General features: G+C 38.6%; 1 protein-coding gene across 6 annotated transcripts in view; it reads left to right on the top strand.

Moving 5' to 3' along the window:
• Window positions 1-16,332, top strand: part of ZMYM2 (zinc finger MYM-type containing 2) — a 92,784-nt gene that overhangs the window by 65,002 nt on the left and 11,450 nt on the right. For all 6 annotated transcript variants that reach the window (XM_065658108.1, XM_065658167.1, XM_065657838.1 and 3 more), the window contains 7 exons: window positions 5,264-5,429; window positions 6,363-6,397; window positions 8,151-8,280; window positions 8,439-8,554; window positions 9,381-9,552; window positions 11,200-11,307; window positions 15,349-15,443. In XM_065658108.1, coding sequence (XP_065514180.1) covers window positions 5,264-5,429; window positions 6,363-6,397; window positions 8,151-8,280; window positions 8,439-8,554; window positions 9,381-9,552; window positions 11,200-11,307; window positions 15,349-15,443 — 822 coding nt within the window. The remainder of the gene's footprint in view (window positions 1-5,263; window positions 5,430-6,362; window positions 6,398-8,150; window positions 8,281-8,438; window positions 8,555-9,380; window positions 9,553-11,199; window positions 11,308-15,348; window positions 15,444-16,332) is intronic.

Below are 16,332 nucleotides of genomic sequence, written 5' to 3'. Positions count from 1 at the left end.
TTGTTCCTGTTTTTGCCTCCTTTTTTGCCTTTTCCCTTCTCCCACAGTTTGAACTGCAGAGGCTTTGATTGTTCAGTATTCCCCAATGGAAAGGATGCCAAAGTGAAAAGCAAGACCAAATGGATTTCTAATAAAAGTTTAAATCAAACAGATGGCATCTGTTTCTAAATCTCTGGAAGCTTAACTACCTTGTGAAGCACAACCAGCAAAGAGTTCACGTTAAGAGGTTTTTTGTTTTCATGTTTTGAAAGAAATAAAGGTGAAATTGGACTGGGTTTAACCTGCGATTAGTAGCATGGATAAAGTAGTTGATCTCTGGTGTGAACATCCTGGAAAGCTGCACTGATAATATCAAAACAAGAACTACACTTGTGGATGCAATTGCAAAAAAAGACAGTACAAAATTCATCACCTTACCTGTGCACAGCCTGGAAGGCAATAAAAAGCTTGAAATGCTAGAGGGCTAGATACAAGTCCTGTAATTCAAGATGATCTACCTACTATAAAAGAACTGAATCTGAAGACGTATCTGATATTTTGGAATGGCTGGTTCCAGAAACACTACAGCCAAACATTGTAAAGTCTTTATTTTGAATAATGTATGAAGGGTCCTGTTAGACATTTCTGAAAAAAAACTACTGAAGACCAGATGGATTTCTTATGTCTAATGTGAAAACAGGGTGATGAAGCTTGGCTGCGGAGTTCTTAAACTTACTAAAATGTTCATACAATAATATTTAACCTATATGCCTTAAAACTTGGGGTATGAGGTGAAATTTAACCCTGCATAAAAAGTGCCTTCTGACAGAGGACATAATAAAGCTTTGGGGTGTCTTAGAAATCTCTTGGCAATTCAGGAAAGAATATAGCCTGAGGGTGTGCATACCAAACTAGTTTCATATACTTAACCTTCTATGGAAGCTTGTACTCTGAATCAGGTTTGAGAACCACTTGGAAACTCTGACTTCAGGTTATCCTCCTGATCCATGGGATAAGATAATAATTTAATTGGCCCATTAAGTTGTTTAAGAAATCCTGTTGGTACTGGGGTACAGGAAAGTGAGACGTGATGCCATGAAAAGGCAATTTCATATAAACAGACTTGCTGGTAACTAGTGACTTTTGATACTTTTGATGATACTGAAGTGGTAGATATTTTTACTTTTTGAATCTTAAGCTTGGTAGTGGAATTAGTGTTAAGTGATGTTGAATTGTTAATTGTCATTTTTTTTCTTTCCCAAATACTTCTTAAAGCCATTTCCTAATTCAATTCTGATTATAAAAGTTTGGGGTTTATTACATAGGGAAGACATGTAATAGTAGGTTTTGGAAAGTTGTGTGTTTTGCTAAAATTGTCGTCTTTTTTTTTTTTTTCCATTACATCCTTTCTGGTAATTTCTCCCTCTTTTATAAGAAGTCACTCCAGATACCTTGATTTGGTAGTGCATTGTTAGCTGATGTTCTTACCTAGCCATAAATAGATAATGATCAGAATATAGGAAGACAAAATAGATATGGACCCCTCCCCAAATTTGTACTTCATTTGCTGTTTTGTCTGTTAGCTTCGTAAAAGAATAGTTACATATGTATGAGCTTTGTCTCATTTATGCAATGTCCACTGTTATTTTGGAGTTTCAATGAATGTATACGTGAAGAGAAATAAGTAGCAATAACCCAGTAATGTTTTAACACCAACATTGTGTTCATTAAACAAGTGTTTGTCTCCATCTTCTTTGTCTACTTTTTTTTATAGACACATCTTTCTCATGTAGTATTATCTGGAAAACATCTTAACTTTTAAAAATAATTAAGTATCATAGGAGAGCTTCCCTGAATGCCAAAATTCTCTTCTCAAAAAGCCAGAAGAAGGTAGTAATAAAAGCACAACAGACTGTTATTTAGATGTATTAGAAGCACATCAGACTGACTTAAAAGTTTTCTTCAAACCTAATATGAGGGATTGAAATGTAAAAGAATATTTCAGTCCTAATGATCTGTTGGGTGACAGCTACAGTTACCAGTTGGTGCCAAGTTCTGAGGAAATTTCTACTGTATGGTGTCCATGCACCTCTAAGACAAGAGGTAACATTTTTGTTGTCTTGAGGTTAGCTACCTAAGTTATTTGAGCTTCTTCTGTAAACTTCAAATACATGCCGTGGTTTGGATGTTTATCTGAAAAATGCCTGCAAAATTTTGATACAGATATTTTAGTAACCTGATGCTTGATGGCAGTTTCAATCACTTGATGTTACTTACACTAGAACATTGAAAGTACCTTGAAAAAGAGTATACAGTTCTGAGAACAGGATAGAAATCTATTTCTTTAAATATACCTTGTGAAACATTGCTGAAAATACTACAGCTGATGTGTGCTTACAGGTCATTCAAGGTTACAGTGGAATATTGGTTGGACTGAGCAGGTATGTTGATGACTGTATATTCAGTGGAGGTCAGATGTGTTCCACATAGACTTGAGGAGGTGGGGAACTACAGTGTAAGGCATAGAAAAATGTTTGTGGCTGGTGAGCCCGGAAGGCAGTGGTGGTCAACAGTGGTAAAAGCTGAAACAATGGAGCCAGCGTTAATCTAAATAGTAAAGGCAGCAAGACAACCTTGTGGAATTTCTCTTGTCTGAATTCAGCCATTGCATAGTTAGGCATCCCAATTTAAAACAGGTACTGTTGCAGAACGGTTCATCTCCTTCCTCTTACAGTCACTCACTCTTGTAACATCTCTTGCTTCCTATTTATCGTGGATTGAACTCAAAATAGCCAGCTAAGATTAGGTCAGATTAATACCAGTCCAAACCACTGGAGAGTATTTAGGGGTTGGTCATTCGACGACTAAAAACGTAAATAAAAGCCCCACATGTGAAAACTTTGTTTTTAAACCATGTTTGGGGCAAACATAAGTGATTTGTACTAATCACTATGCCCATTTGAACATGTTGAAGTTGGACATGGGAAGAGAATTGGACCAACAGTCATGAGTGGCAGAGGAGTTACATTCAAGTGGTGCACAGAGATGGACTTCTGGAAACAGAGAGGTAGAGCAGACTTGAAAGCAGGTATTTTGGAGATTCAATCAGCATATAGTGCCAGTGCCCCGAAGGAAGGAGCGAGCAGAAAATCATTGTTACGCTTTTGTTTTCAGTTAATTTCATGGTCAGGGAAGTGTGGAGTGCAAGCAGCTAGTAGGAAACTCGAGTGCATGGAAGGGTGTGTAGTATTGGCTACAAGCATGACTGTGGAAATGGTAGAATGACGGTGTAGCAAGTGTAGGGATAAGTAGTGAAGCATCCTTACAAAGGAATCTTGGACTTGCTAAGGAATCATAATTCCCACATGGAAGTAAACCAAATTTTTTTCACCTCAATACCTTAGCAGCAGCCCAGGAGAGACAATAATACGCTTATTCAGAGGCCTAAACAACAGAACCAGGAAAGGGAGAAAACAGTCGCAGGAAGGCTGTAGTTGCTGTATCTTGACAAGATTCATCACCGTTTTCTTTGTTTGAAGGAGAGGGAAAATGGAGCAGAGAGTGACGCGTTGATAGTCAAGCGGTGTGCAGCAGGTCAGAATAGAGTGAATTATATGGTTTTTTTCTACTGGTATTTCAGCCATTTGCTGGCTTTGGAAGATGCATTTGCATTAAAGCTGTGAATTTGCAGTTTCCCCAAACTGATAAATCTAGGCTATTTTGTCGACACTCCACACTTCATCTTCTTCCCCACTTCTTTCCAAGAATACAACTTTCTTGCTGTTTTGTCCCACTCTGCTGCAAAACGAACCATGGATCAGCATCAGCAGAAAGTCAAAGTGACAAACAGAACAAAACCGGAGGGAGGCCGGAGGTGACGCGGTGCTGCGGGGTGCCTGTGGGTGCAGAAGCATCACTGCAGACCCTGCACGGAGGAGGGGGACCAGACGTACCTGCCCTTCCAGAGGCACCTGGTGATTAGCGTGAGGTGATCCTGAAACCGTGGCTTTAATTGCTCCCAGTTTAAAGCTGGTTATACCCTTAGAGCTGAGACTCACTCTATAGCAGCTTAAATATTTGAAAGTTACAATCGAGAGCTGAATTTTCTACATTGCCAGAGGATGGTGCTGGACTGTTCAAGTACAGAGAAGGAATTCAACATTTAATTACTTTTAAAATTTGAATTAATTGGCCTGTTCATACTTCTTTTTGAATCATGAGAACTACACTTCGACTTTTTTTTTAGCCATCAGAGCCTTGTGCATAATTGCAATGTTGTGTATGGTTTTACGTATTAATGTTTTATGTTGCATATTATCATAATTTCTGTCTTCCTCTCCTGGCTATAATATCAGGTTGACTTATTTTTGATTCCTGAGCATCCATAAAGCTTTTTTTTTTTTAAGGACTGCTTTAGGATGGAGGTTGCAAGCAACATCAAGGGGAGCAGCAGTGCAAACAATTCTTTGCTTACTTGAAGATCTTAAACTGGGGCTACCACTGTTCAGATAATAATTTATAACATGGCTGGTTAAATTCAGTGGAATCTATTTTGGAGAAAAACAAAGTCTTTCTTAGTGATACCTCATGAAATTATCATGTAGGCTGGTGAAAGATATGTTACTTAAATGTTTATTGAGGCGTACAGAAGATTGAAGTTTTGAGTTTCGGGTTATATGCTAACTAGACTTTGTGGAAACTTCTTTGGTTTGAGCGCTACTGTTCTTTATGAACTAAATAATTGGAAACTAGAATTGTTGTTGAACTACTGAAATAATGAGAATATTAAAATTATTTACACTAAAGGGCTCTGATGTGATACCTAGAGAAGTGATTCTGTTATGACTTAAAACTCAAACCACCAAACTTTGGGGGGAAAAAACAACTCGTCCTCAGTTCAAGCGAGTCCTTAAAGAGCCTCCGTCACTTTCTGCTCTTGTTTTGCAAAATGCTTCAGTGAAATTAATTAAAATTGATACATAGAAATCATTTTTTTGCTGACTGTCTAGAAATGAGCAATTTTTAAAGACTTAGTAAAGACTTAGTGAAACAAAGCAGATTGATTCTGCATGTTAACCCCAGCAGACAATTGAAAGCAAAGTGGCAGGTGTGCCTGTACACACGGGTTATAAGGCAGGGTAACTACCGTGGAGCCTACATGAGCGAGACTTAACTGTAGCAGTAATGATTCTTTAGTACTCTTAAAAACATAACCTTTTAAAATGTAGAAATAATTTTTTTCCAAGGCTTGTTTAAAAATGTCAAAATCTTCCTTTGCATTAAGGCTGCACGATGTGACTGTTGTAAATCTCAAGGAACTCTCAAAGAGAAAGTGCAGTGGCGTGGTGAAATGAAACACTTCTGTGATCAGCACTGTTTGCTCCGTTTCTACTGTCAACAAAACGAACCAAATCTGGCAACCCAAAAAGGACCCGAGAACTTACACTACGGTACGTGCTGCTTTATGGCTGCTAAATGGCAAACAAGATGCTTCCTTTAAATGAAAAATTTAAAGCTGTGTGAATTATTCATTTGTTGTAATAAACCGTGTTAGAGATTACCCTTTTTTCTTTTATTTTCAGAGACATCATTGAGCTGCTTGCTATTTTTTATCTTAGCTCTTGATTGCTTTTTCAAGAGCTGAAACATTGTCACGTAATCAAACAGTTTTGAATTCGCTTTTCAAAAAACAGATCTTTTTAGGTTAAGCATAATTTTCATTTCACATCATCATGGGGACAGAAAATATTTTCCTCTTTCGTTGTGCTCTGGTTTGTCATTACTTGCTCTGTGGAAACATTTCTTTTCAAAATGTGTTTTGGTCACAGAACAGATAAATGCACGATGAATGAAAAAATAAATTAAATGGAATTGAAATAAATGAAATGAAACTAAACGAGAATGGAATGAAAGTATCTAGATAAGAGGAATATATTGTCTCTCTTTTTTTCTTGTTGGCAATAGGTACCATTTAAATTTGGTGATGGGGGCTGAATGCATGTTTATGTGATTTAAATGGCAAGTCAGGCAAAGTTCAAATAAATTATCTTTTTTAATTAGTGTAATTATAGCAACACAACTTCTTTGTATGGCCATTTTAATATTTGAACATTTTGGTCATTACTTTTCTGGAAGAGACTATATTCACATCTGGATAGAGCATTGATTTAGCATTTGCCTTTGTGTGTGGTTCAATGCTGGTGTAGTGAGATGCCTACAAATGCAAAGTCTTATGTGCAGTTCTCACCTGTGATACAGTACTAATCAGTGCCATTAATTCAATGTTATCCTGATGACAGATGTTGTCTGAGTTGCTCACTGAAATTTTCTTTGATTCTGAAAAAGAGGAAGAAATTTCTAAAAATGTCTTCTTACATTTTTAGATCAGGGCTGTCAAACCCCCCGAACAAAACTAACAGTAAGTACATAAATTTAACATATTTGTAACAGAATTAGATATATTTAAAATGTAAGATTGTGGTAGCTTAAAGGGATGTTATTTTTAAAAAATAGTAACTTTGAATGATACTAAGCTAAATTTATGGAGTCAGTAGTTGAAATTAAATTTTTGGATGTTCATATTTTGTCTTTTCAGTATCTTCTGGGAAATCAAATCATCAGCCATGTATTTTATGTCTATAGTCCATGAAAGTGTTGGTTAAAAGTTAATCCACAAACTATGTGCATTTTGTTCACATGTTTAGACTAATAAGGGGTATTTATTGAGTGTAGAAAAAGAAGATAATTTCACTGGTCGATTAAAATACTAAGGTTATATCTCAGCTTTGAAAGACTGAAAATAAAGCTTTGGGTCTTAACTTACAATTCCCAAGAGCAGAAAAATTGGTGCTCGAGGTCTGACTGACTTTGCAGGTGGCAGAGGAGGGAAGCGTAACCTTGTGCAGGTTTGTCTGGGTGGGTGGGATCACGAGTGGAGCAGCAGCCTTCCTTTGGAGTGCCAGGTTTTGTCAGCCTGTCAAAAGTTTGGTGGTGGTGGTGGTGGTTTTTTTGTTCTTTTCTGTTGGGTTTTTTTTCAGTTAGCTTAGTGTATTTTGTTTGAAACTTAGGTTTGTTTTGGTTTGTTTGTCACTTGGAAGATCTCAGAACTGCCCATTTTTCCATGATAAAATTGACTCACCTTTTTAATGTGAATAGGCTTCTCCAAGGTAAATCCTAGATTTGAGTGGAAGTATTTGATGGCATTATAAAATATATTAATGAAAAACACAGAAAATAAGATTGCTTAGTTAACTAGACATCAGACAAGCTAAACTGTCATATTACAAACATACTATTTTATGTTTAGTGATATTCAGTCCATAAATTTTTAAAGATCATATAAAAGGTATGTGTGATACTGTATTTTTTAATATATTTTAAAAGTGCACTCCTCTGTGAAGTAGTCTCCTACTGTTCCTAAGACTTGACTTTCCATATTTAAAAGGATATGTGGGACTAGTCTTACTACATATTACCAGATAAAAGTGACAGCCTGTTTCTTAAATCAGGTTCTAAAACAGGTGCTAGGGGACAAAAACCATGTCTGGAACAAGAGGTTTTTTACTTTTTTACTGTGGGGATGCAGTTGGAGCATTATGTGGTGTCCCCAAATATTTGTTGTCACTGTTGTAGAGCCAGCAGGGGGAGCTCGGAGTTCATACTTTAGGCATTAAAAACTTATTTAGCGAAATTTCATTTAGGCATGCGTTTTAAAAAATATGATCTTTGGATTATAGTATAGTTCAAGAAGGTTAGACCTTGAGCCAAAAGTTTCATATGTTACTTATAGTGAATTCTTTTTACAGCTACAATTATTTTTAACTTAGAGCTTAAATGACACTTTCATTTAAACAAGAATGTAAAAATAATATCTTAACAGTATTGTAAATTACACAAAAAAAGAAAAGAAAAAAAAGGCAAATGAGCCAGAAGTTGTTAATCAAAGTAGTAGCCCTGACTGTGCAAAATACAACTGTTATGTTCCTGGCAGTGGCAGCTCAGCTCATTGCTAGAAATGTAGAACAGCTTGCAATTAAAGAATAATATTTGGTGCTGTTATGAGCTTCCTGTTCATTAGCTTTTATATGAAAAGTATCAACTGATAGATTAAATAAAGAACTTGAAATCAGTGTGGTGCAACAGCACATTCTCTTTCGTTTGTTTGTCCATAGGGCTCAGCACCGCCACCTTCTCCAACACCTAACAGAGAAATGAAGAACAAGGCAGTTCTTTGCAAGCCTTTGACAATGACAAAAGCCACATACTGTAAACCTCATATGCAGACAAAATCTTGTCAGACAGGTAACTCTTGAACTGTATTCATTTCTTCATTGCAAATTTTTTTAACGGTTACTGACTTGGAACATATTGCAAATATTCTGATTTTTTCCCTAAACTGCAGGTGTAAAATATATTTAAGTACCTGGCAGTGTTTGCCTTTTTCTTTTTTCTTTTAATAGAAGATGATTGGAAAAAAGAATATGTCCCAGTGCCTATTCCTGTACCTGTCTACGTTCCAGTGCCTATGAACATGTATAGTCAAAATGTTCCTGTTCCTACAACAGTTCCTGTTCCTGTAAGTGAGACTTCAGTTTTTAAATTGGCATCTTTTCACATCCGTGTGGTGTTGATTGTTGTCGTTCTGGCCCATCTGAAGGATTGCAGGATGCGGCAGCACCACTTGCTGACAAAGCATTAGAAATCCAACAGTGGCACTTAATTTCCTGATTGTTCCTTAGGACCTGTCTGCCTGCTTTCAGTAGGAAAATCTTGTGCTGCTGAGCTTTTTAGAAACGATTCCGAGTGATACTTTTGAGTTTGCTGAATAAGCATAAACCAGCGAGGTTTGTTGTGGTAAGGGGGAAACTGAAGGATTGTGTTGGAGAGGGGTGGCTGAGTGGGATAAACAGAATGAAGAGAAGTAAAACAAAGCGAACCTTGTACCAGCAAAAGAAAATATATGTAAGTTAAATTTGGTATCACTTATGTGCCAAATCTAATCCAAATGGTGGGGAAAAAAATGAATTCCAAAAGTTCTGTGTTTCACAAGCAAGCCACCAACCCAGGATGCTGATTTGTCTAAACTGTTAGTCTGAAGCTATAGTCAGACAGGTTTGAAGCTCCAGAGTCCCTTCTGTCCTTACTTTGACTCTCTATATTTTGTCATATTTGATTTTTTTCTGTATTTTCCTGCTTTCCCTTCTGTTCTCAATCATTTATATTGAATTTTTTAACCTGTCAGCACTCTTTTGTTAGCTCACACTGAAGTGATATGTTTCTAATCTGTATTAACTCTGTCTTTTAGAAGAGGGGTATAGAGTTTGCTTCTGTGTTGACTGCTGTTTATGCTTTGCTGCAGCATTTTTTCTTTACTATCTATCTCTTCTTTCCTGTCTGCATAGGTGCCAGTTCCAGTTTTCTTGCCCACTACTCTGGATAGCAGTGAGAAAATCTTTGCAGCAATAGAAGAGCTGAGGGGAAAAGTGCCCTCGAATCCTCTGGAAACTGAGCTACTGAACTTATCAGGGATGGTACCTGAACATGATGGAAAAGCTGAAACTTCTGATGTGGCCGGTGAGTTTCTTCCCGAGTTGTCGACTCTTTGGAGTTCTGGGGTTGTGTGCATGAATCAAGAGAAGGGTTAGGTTTTTTATTTTTTTATTTTAGGGAAAGGTTGTTTAAGTACAACAGTGCTATTATTGAGTTCTTATATTAAGTTGGAATCTTAGTTATTTAAAGATCATCTTAGCACATTTGAAATACAGAAAAACTTCTGAAGTCTGTTGTGTGACCTCAGTATGCTGTACCTGACCTTAGTCTTTAAAAAACAGTCGTATCCAGGGTTGCACACACATGTTTTCTTCTCAACATAAGTCAAACCAAGCCATACCAAATCCATTCTTCCTCCCAGAAAAACTCAAGTCAAAAATTTAGGGAAAGTGATCTCTGTAACTGTGTCTTACAGGTGTGAACATAACTTTTTCTGAACAAGGTGGGATATGACAGGGATCTGATCTCCTTGTAGTAACACGTTACTAGGCACATTTTTACATTGCATGTGGGGAAGTGGGAACTGTTAAAACTAAGAGAAGCGTATGTTTCACAAGCGGACTGTGGTCAACAAAACCAGATGACCTAATGATGCTTTGGCTCTTGATTGATCCTGATATTCAAGTATCATCCCTTTGAAGACAGTAGTGCGTCAACTGACAGGTCATTGGGGTTGTGATGCTGGAATGACTTGTCATCCCACCAGCTCACCTAAAAGGAGACATCTGTCTGGAACAACTTTACAGCTGAGGATCAAAAAGTCTCGCATACGCTGTAAAGATATTTTCACAGTACACATACCTCTTTGCCTCTCTTCCTTGGCTCTACCTGCCAAAATCCTCAAGTCTCTTCTGTATCTTCCCAGAAGAATTTGCCTTCTCTTCTAAAATTAAGATTTTAAGGTTTTTCCATGACTTAGGTGAAATTTTGCATTTTTTTTCAAGCTCTTTCAACATGTCTCAAAGGATGTTGATAAATGACATGAACTTACGCTTTAGGCCTGATGTATAGAAGGCCAGTCGTGCTGCAGTCCCAGGAGGCTTATTGTTTTCCAAACTGTTGCCATACCCTCACTAAAGCTGGACATCTCTGGTAGTGCTGCAAGCTTGTCATTTGCAGATCCTTGCTCTCTTTTCCGAAGCGCAGTTAGCGGAATGAGTAGATATATGGGATCAGAGCTTGCTTGTTCGCAGAGAACTGAATTTGGAGAAGTTTCTCTTTGCCAGAAGTTTGAAAGAGGTCAAGCTTTTGTTTCTCTCTGCCTGCCTTCTTTGTTTGCTTTTGTAGCATCTCTTTCACAGATTTGAAAGTCTGTTCTGTTGCAGACAGAATTGAGTAGAAAAATAGATAGGTTTCTCACACTTGTTTGAGTTGGTTGATATGATCCAGATTCCGAAGTATTTGATTCTGTCTACATGTGTTTTGCTGACTCATCTTAATGAAGGACAGATGGGCGAGTAAGTGTCTTTTCTGTTTGAAGGAAATCAGATTGGAGAAGTAAATCTGAGATCCCAAGAACAGTGAAACCTAGGATGGTGATGAACAGAACAAACAGCTTTAGAACCACTCAACTTCTAATGTTCTAAATCTGCCCTGTTTTGACTAATTCATGTGTTGGTTAAAATACGAGAGGTTTTTCTTTTTTAAAATTTTATTTATTTTTATTTACAGGTGTGATAGTTGAGTCAAATCTACAAAACTCGGAAACAGAGGCACAGACCAACTTGCCCGATGTTCCATATGAACCAGACCTTGATATTGAAATAGACTTTCCAAGAGGTATTTTTTCTGTCATTTTAATAAAATTTGTGAAATAGACATTGTGGGCAGCAATTGTACTTTGATTCATCATCGTTTCAGAGAAACTCAATTTGACTGCAAGATCCACTTGACTGACTCTGTTAGGTAGAACTTTGTTGTGCCTTTGCAAGACTGGGGACTTCTGAATGAGTTCCTCCATCTTCATAAATACAGTATTTGAAACAGAATGCAAAGAAAAAGGGGTATTAGCCTTTCACAAAAGAACTTGGCTGCATTGTTTGGTTTTGGACACAAATTTAGGAAAGATACTTTGGAGACTTAAAGACTCAGATGGCCTGTATCGTGGAAAACAATGAATGCATTCTTCAATCACCAGGTGTTTCCATGGCAAGTGAAATGGTGGTTTAGAGCAGAAATGACACAAGGGCAAATTTCCCAGTCAAGTTTGTTAGGAAATAGCAAACAGGTTATATTGTGCTCCACTTGTTACTTTTTAGTATCTTACTAATGTCCATAACTGTATTTGAGAAAGGTAGAGTTATCTGAATTAGCAGGAAAATCACTACTTTGAGACCTTTCTTTAAAGTAGGTCGTGGTTTTAGGTATTATAATTTCTACCACTCTCTACGGAATGCAGGCAACAGTGTTTGTTTCCTTGCACCATGTCCTAATCAATCCAAGATCCATGCAAGTTCCTAGCTGTAGCAAGTATCTCCCTTGACAGAGCTTCTCTTGGACATATAACTCATACCTTCCCTGGCTAGCTTCTGTATCTGATGTTGAAAGTCTCCTTTTGCCTTGTGCCATAGATGTCTGTGCTAGATGTCCAGACTGAGTTTCTCAGTTTGCTATCTGTCTAATTTAAAGATCAGATCTGGGGTTTAATCCAACCTTAGTCTTGGGAAGTTTATTAGCAAGATGCATACTAGATTTTTTTTTAACCGTCTTTATAGGTGAGGCTTGGTACATGAGAGAGAAAAACCATGGGAGGAAAAAAAAATCAAAATGGAATAGTAAATAATAGCAGTTCATAATAGATATTGGTTACACTGAAGTGCTTCTGAGGTAAGATTCTTTGTGGAAGCAGGGGAAGAGCTGATGTTCAGTCTAGGACAGAGTTCTTAGATCTTTGCATATGAGTGCTGTTTTATCTGAACCGTTTTGAACTGAACCGTTCAGTGCATCCCAATGCGCAGGAAGTCAAGGAAGGAAGCCAGGAGACCTGTGTGGTTAAACAGGGAACTGCTGGGCAAACTCAAGTGGAAGAGGAGGGTTTACAAATCATGGAAGAAGGGGCTGGCCACTTGGGAAGAATATAAGGCTGTTGTCAGAGGATGTAGGGAGGCAACTAGGAAAGCTAAGGCCTCCTTAGAGTTAAACCTGGCAAGAGGGGTCAAGGACAACAGGAAGAGCTTCTTCAAATACATGGCAGATAAAACTAACACCAGAGGCAATGTAGGCCCACTGATGAACGGGGTGGGTGCCCTGGTGACAGAAGATACAGAGAAGGCAGAATTACTGAATGCCTTCTTTGTCTCTGTCTACTCTGCCAGAGGCTGTCCTGAGGAGCCCCGTACCCCTGAGGCCCCAGAGGAAGGCAGGGCAATGGAGGAGTTTGCCTTAGTTGATGAGGACTGGGTTAGGGACCAGTTAAGCAATCTGGACATCCATAAATCTGTGGGTCCAGATGGGATGCACCCGCGGGTGCTGAGGGAGCTGGCTGAAGTCACTGCTGGACCACTCTCCATCATCTTTGCCAAGTCTTGGGAAACGGGAGAGGTGTCTGAGGACTGGAGGAAAACAAATGTCACTCCGGTCTTCAAAAAGGGCAAGAAGGAGGACCCGGGTAACTATAGACTGGTCAGCCTCACCTCCATCCCTGGGAAAGTGATGGAACACCTTATCCTTGGGCCATCTTAAGACATATCAAGGATAAGAGGGTCATTAGGGGCAGTCAACATGGCTTCACCAACGGGAAGTCGTGTTTGACCAACCTCATAGCCTTTTATGAAGACGTAACAAGGTGGATTGACGATGGCAGAGCAGTGGATGTGGTCTACCTTGACTTCAGCAAAGCATTTGACACCGTCTCCCACAGCATCCTTGCGGCAAAACTGAGGAAGTGTGGACTGGATGATCGGGTAGTGAGGTGGACTGCAAACTGGCTGAAGGAAAGAAGCCAGAGAGTCGTGGTCAATGGGGCGGAGTCTGTTTGGAGGCCTGTATCTAGTGGAGTCCCTCAAGGGTCAGTTCTGGGACCAATACTATTCAATATATTCATCAACGACTTGGATGAGGGAATTGAGTGTACTATCAGCAAGTTTGCTGATGACACCAAGCTGGGAGGAGTGGCTGACACGCCAGAAGGCTGTGCTGCCATCCAGCGAGATCTGGACAGGCTGGAGAGTTGGGCGGGGAAAAATTTAATGAAATATAACAAGGGAAAATGTAGAGTCTTGCATCTGGGCAGGAACAACCCCAGGTTCCAGTACAGGTTGGGGAATGACCTATTAGAGAGTAGTGTAGGGGAAAGGGACCTGGGGGTCCTGCTGGACAGCAGGATGGCCATGAGCCAGCACTGTGCCCTTGTGGCCAAGAAGGCCAATGGCATCCTGGGGTGTATTAGAAGGGAGGTGGTTAGTGGGTCGAGAGAGGTTCTCCTTCCCCTCTACTCTGCCCTGGTGAGACCTCATCTGGAATATGGTGTCCAGTTCTGGGCCCCTCAGTTCAAGAAGGACAGGGAACTGCTGGAGAGAGTCCAGCGCAGGGCCACAAAGATGATGAAGGGAGTGGAGCATCTCCCTTATGAGGAAAGGCTGAGGGAGCTGGGGCTCTTTAGCTTGGAGAAGAGGAGACTGAGGGGTGACCTCATCAATGTTTATAAATATATAAAGGGTGGGTGTCACGAGGATGGAGCCAGGCTCTTCTCGGTGACAACCAACAGTAAGACAAGGGGTAATGGGTTCAAGCTGGAACAGAAGAGGTTCCACTTAAATTTGAGAAGAAACTTCTTCTCAGTGAGGGTGACAGACACTGGAACAGGCTGCCCAGGGAGGTTGTGGATTCTCCTTCTGTAGAGACATTCAAAACCCGCCTGGACGCCTTCCTGTGTAACCTCATCTGGGTGTTCCTGCTCTGGCAGGGGGATTGGACTGGATGATCTTTTGAGGTCCCTTCCAATCCCTGACATTCTGTGATTCTGTGATTCTGTGAATGGTGTCTTGAGTAGTAAGGTGGTGAAATCAGACTAACTACCAGAAGAGTATTCAGTTTTGAATGACGGAATTGTTTGATAGTTAAATGAGGTATGAACCATCTGCAGCAAAGTAAAAAAAGTTGGAACTTGCAACATTAAATCTATTCATATGTTGTCTCATTCCACTCTGTTGCCTGAAATAGGTCTTTCAGCCTACCCCTGAAATGTTAAGTAAATAGTATTTTGAAATATTACTATATATCTCTTTACCAAAATTGCTGTAATCCATCATGAGCTAGACCTCCACCACTTATATAAATACAGACTATACCATCTTCTCTGAAAGAGTTTACATTCTGATTCTTAATGTTTTTAACCAGGTATAATGTGCTATATAAAATATAAATCATGAATAGAAATTATGGAAATACATGGACATGTATTATATGCATATATTATAGTAAGATAATTTGTGTTTTTTCCACTCATAGCTGGTTATTTTCACCATGGCTTAGACTTCTTAATAGTGAAGACTGCCTAGGCAGGAAGAATTGTCTGAGGGTCCATAGTAAGAAATGCTGCCTTAGTGACTTGACATAGTGCTTGAAAATGTGCAGTATTGCATCCTTTACAATTTATTTAGAAATAAATATTTTGATAGTGTTACCTTACTTTCAAAATAAGAATAGGTTTATTTCCTCGTACTGAAATCCAGTCCTTGGTAATGTTTCGTATATGTGCTTTTGCGGACACCCCTTATGACATAAGGCTTATGTTTATGCACAATTATATAGTTCATTGTCTTTCAAACCAATATTATCCAAAAGATGTTTAAAAATAAGTTTCTGTTAATGTATTTTCAGCAACTGAGGAGCTTGATACAGAAAATGAATTTTTATTACCTCCTGTTTTTGGGGAAGAGTATGAGGAACAGCCAAGGCCTCGATCCAAAAAGAAGGTAATTTTGGTGTGTTGTTAAAAAACTAGAACCACATAACATTTAAGTGGGTGGAAATATGCCAGGTGGTGTTTGTTTGTTTATTTGTTTTTCTTCAGTTCTCATACTGCTCTAAAACATGTTATTGCCTGTTCATACCTAATATCCTGTCTTTATGATGTAAATTGATATACTTCAAATAATAAAACTATTTCAGTCCTATCTGTTGCAGTTAACCATTGGATTTAATAGGAGTGTCATTTCTAAATTCTGATCCCACTTTTGCTTCATGTTGGTAGAACTGTTGATGTAACGTGCTGGTGTTTATATACTTGTTGTGATCACAGTAATCCTTTCCTGGCTTCTACTTTGAAGAAAACTTTCTTGGTTTAATTTGACAGTAAAATGGAAGTGTGTTGGTATTAACCATGGCTTATAATGGGAGCCGTAGCATCTGCTGCATAAAATGGTTTAAAGAATCCTCTTTTTCATTTGCTTGTAGGTTTCCCAGGTTTTATTTTCAGTCAAAAATATAAGTTTAGGCATTGCAAGTAAAATAGCCATATTCTTTTATTTAGAAGAAAACTAACAGGAAATAGTGTTTCTGGTGCCTGGCACAAAGCTGAAGTGGTTTTGTTGCAAAAAAACCACCAACTTTAAAAGCTTTAGAAAAAACAGATGACTTCTAATAAGAGTTCCTAAAAATAAATATGTCTTTCTAATTTTAAATTTGGAGTCTAACCGTCAGTATTATCTGCATATCCTCTGCTGGACATGCTTTAACTGGAGACCAATGCTGGCTTTTCCATTGATGAGTTCAGCTGAGCCTGAAAGTTGACCTTCTGACATAATTTGTAGCAATTTTAACTTCCTGCACATTCACACAACGAAATCCTATAGATGCACTGAA

This window comes from Caloenas nicobarica, chromosome 1, assembly GCF_036013445.1.
Source record: "Caloenas nicobarica isolate bCalNic1 chromosome 1, bCalNic1.hap1, whole genome shotgun sequence".
In the NCBI taxonomy this organism is placed as follows: domain Eukaryota; kingdom Metazoa; phylum Chordata; class Aves; order Columbiformes; family Columbidae; genus Caloenas; species Caloenas nicobarica.
This window is presented reverse-complemented; position numbering and strand designations above follow the sequence as displayed.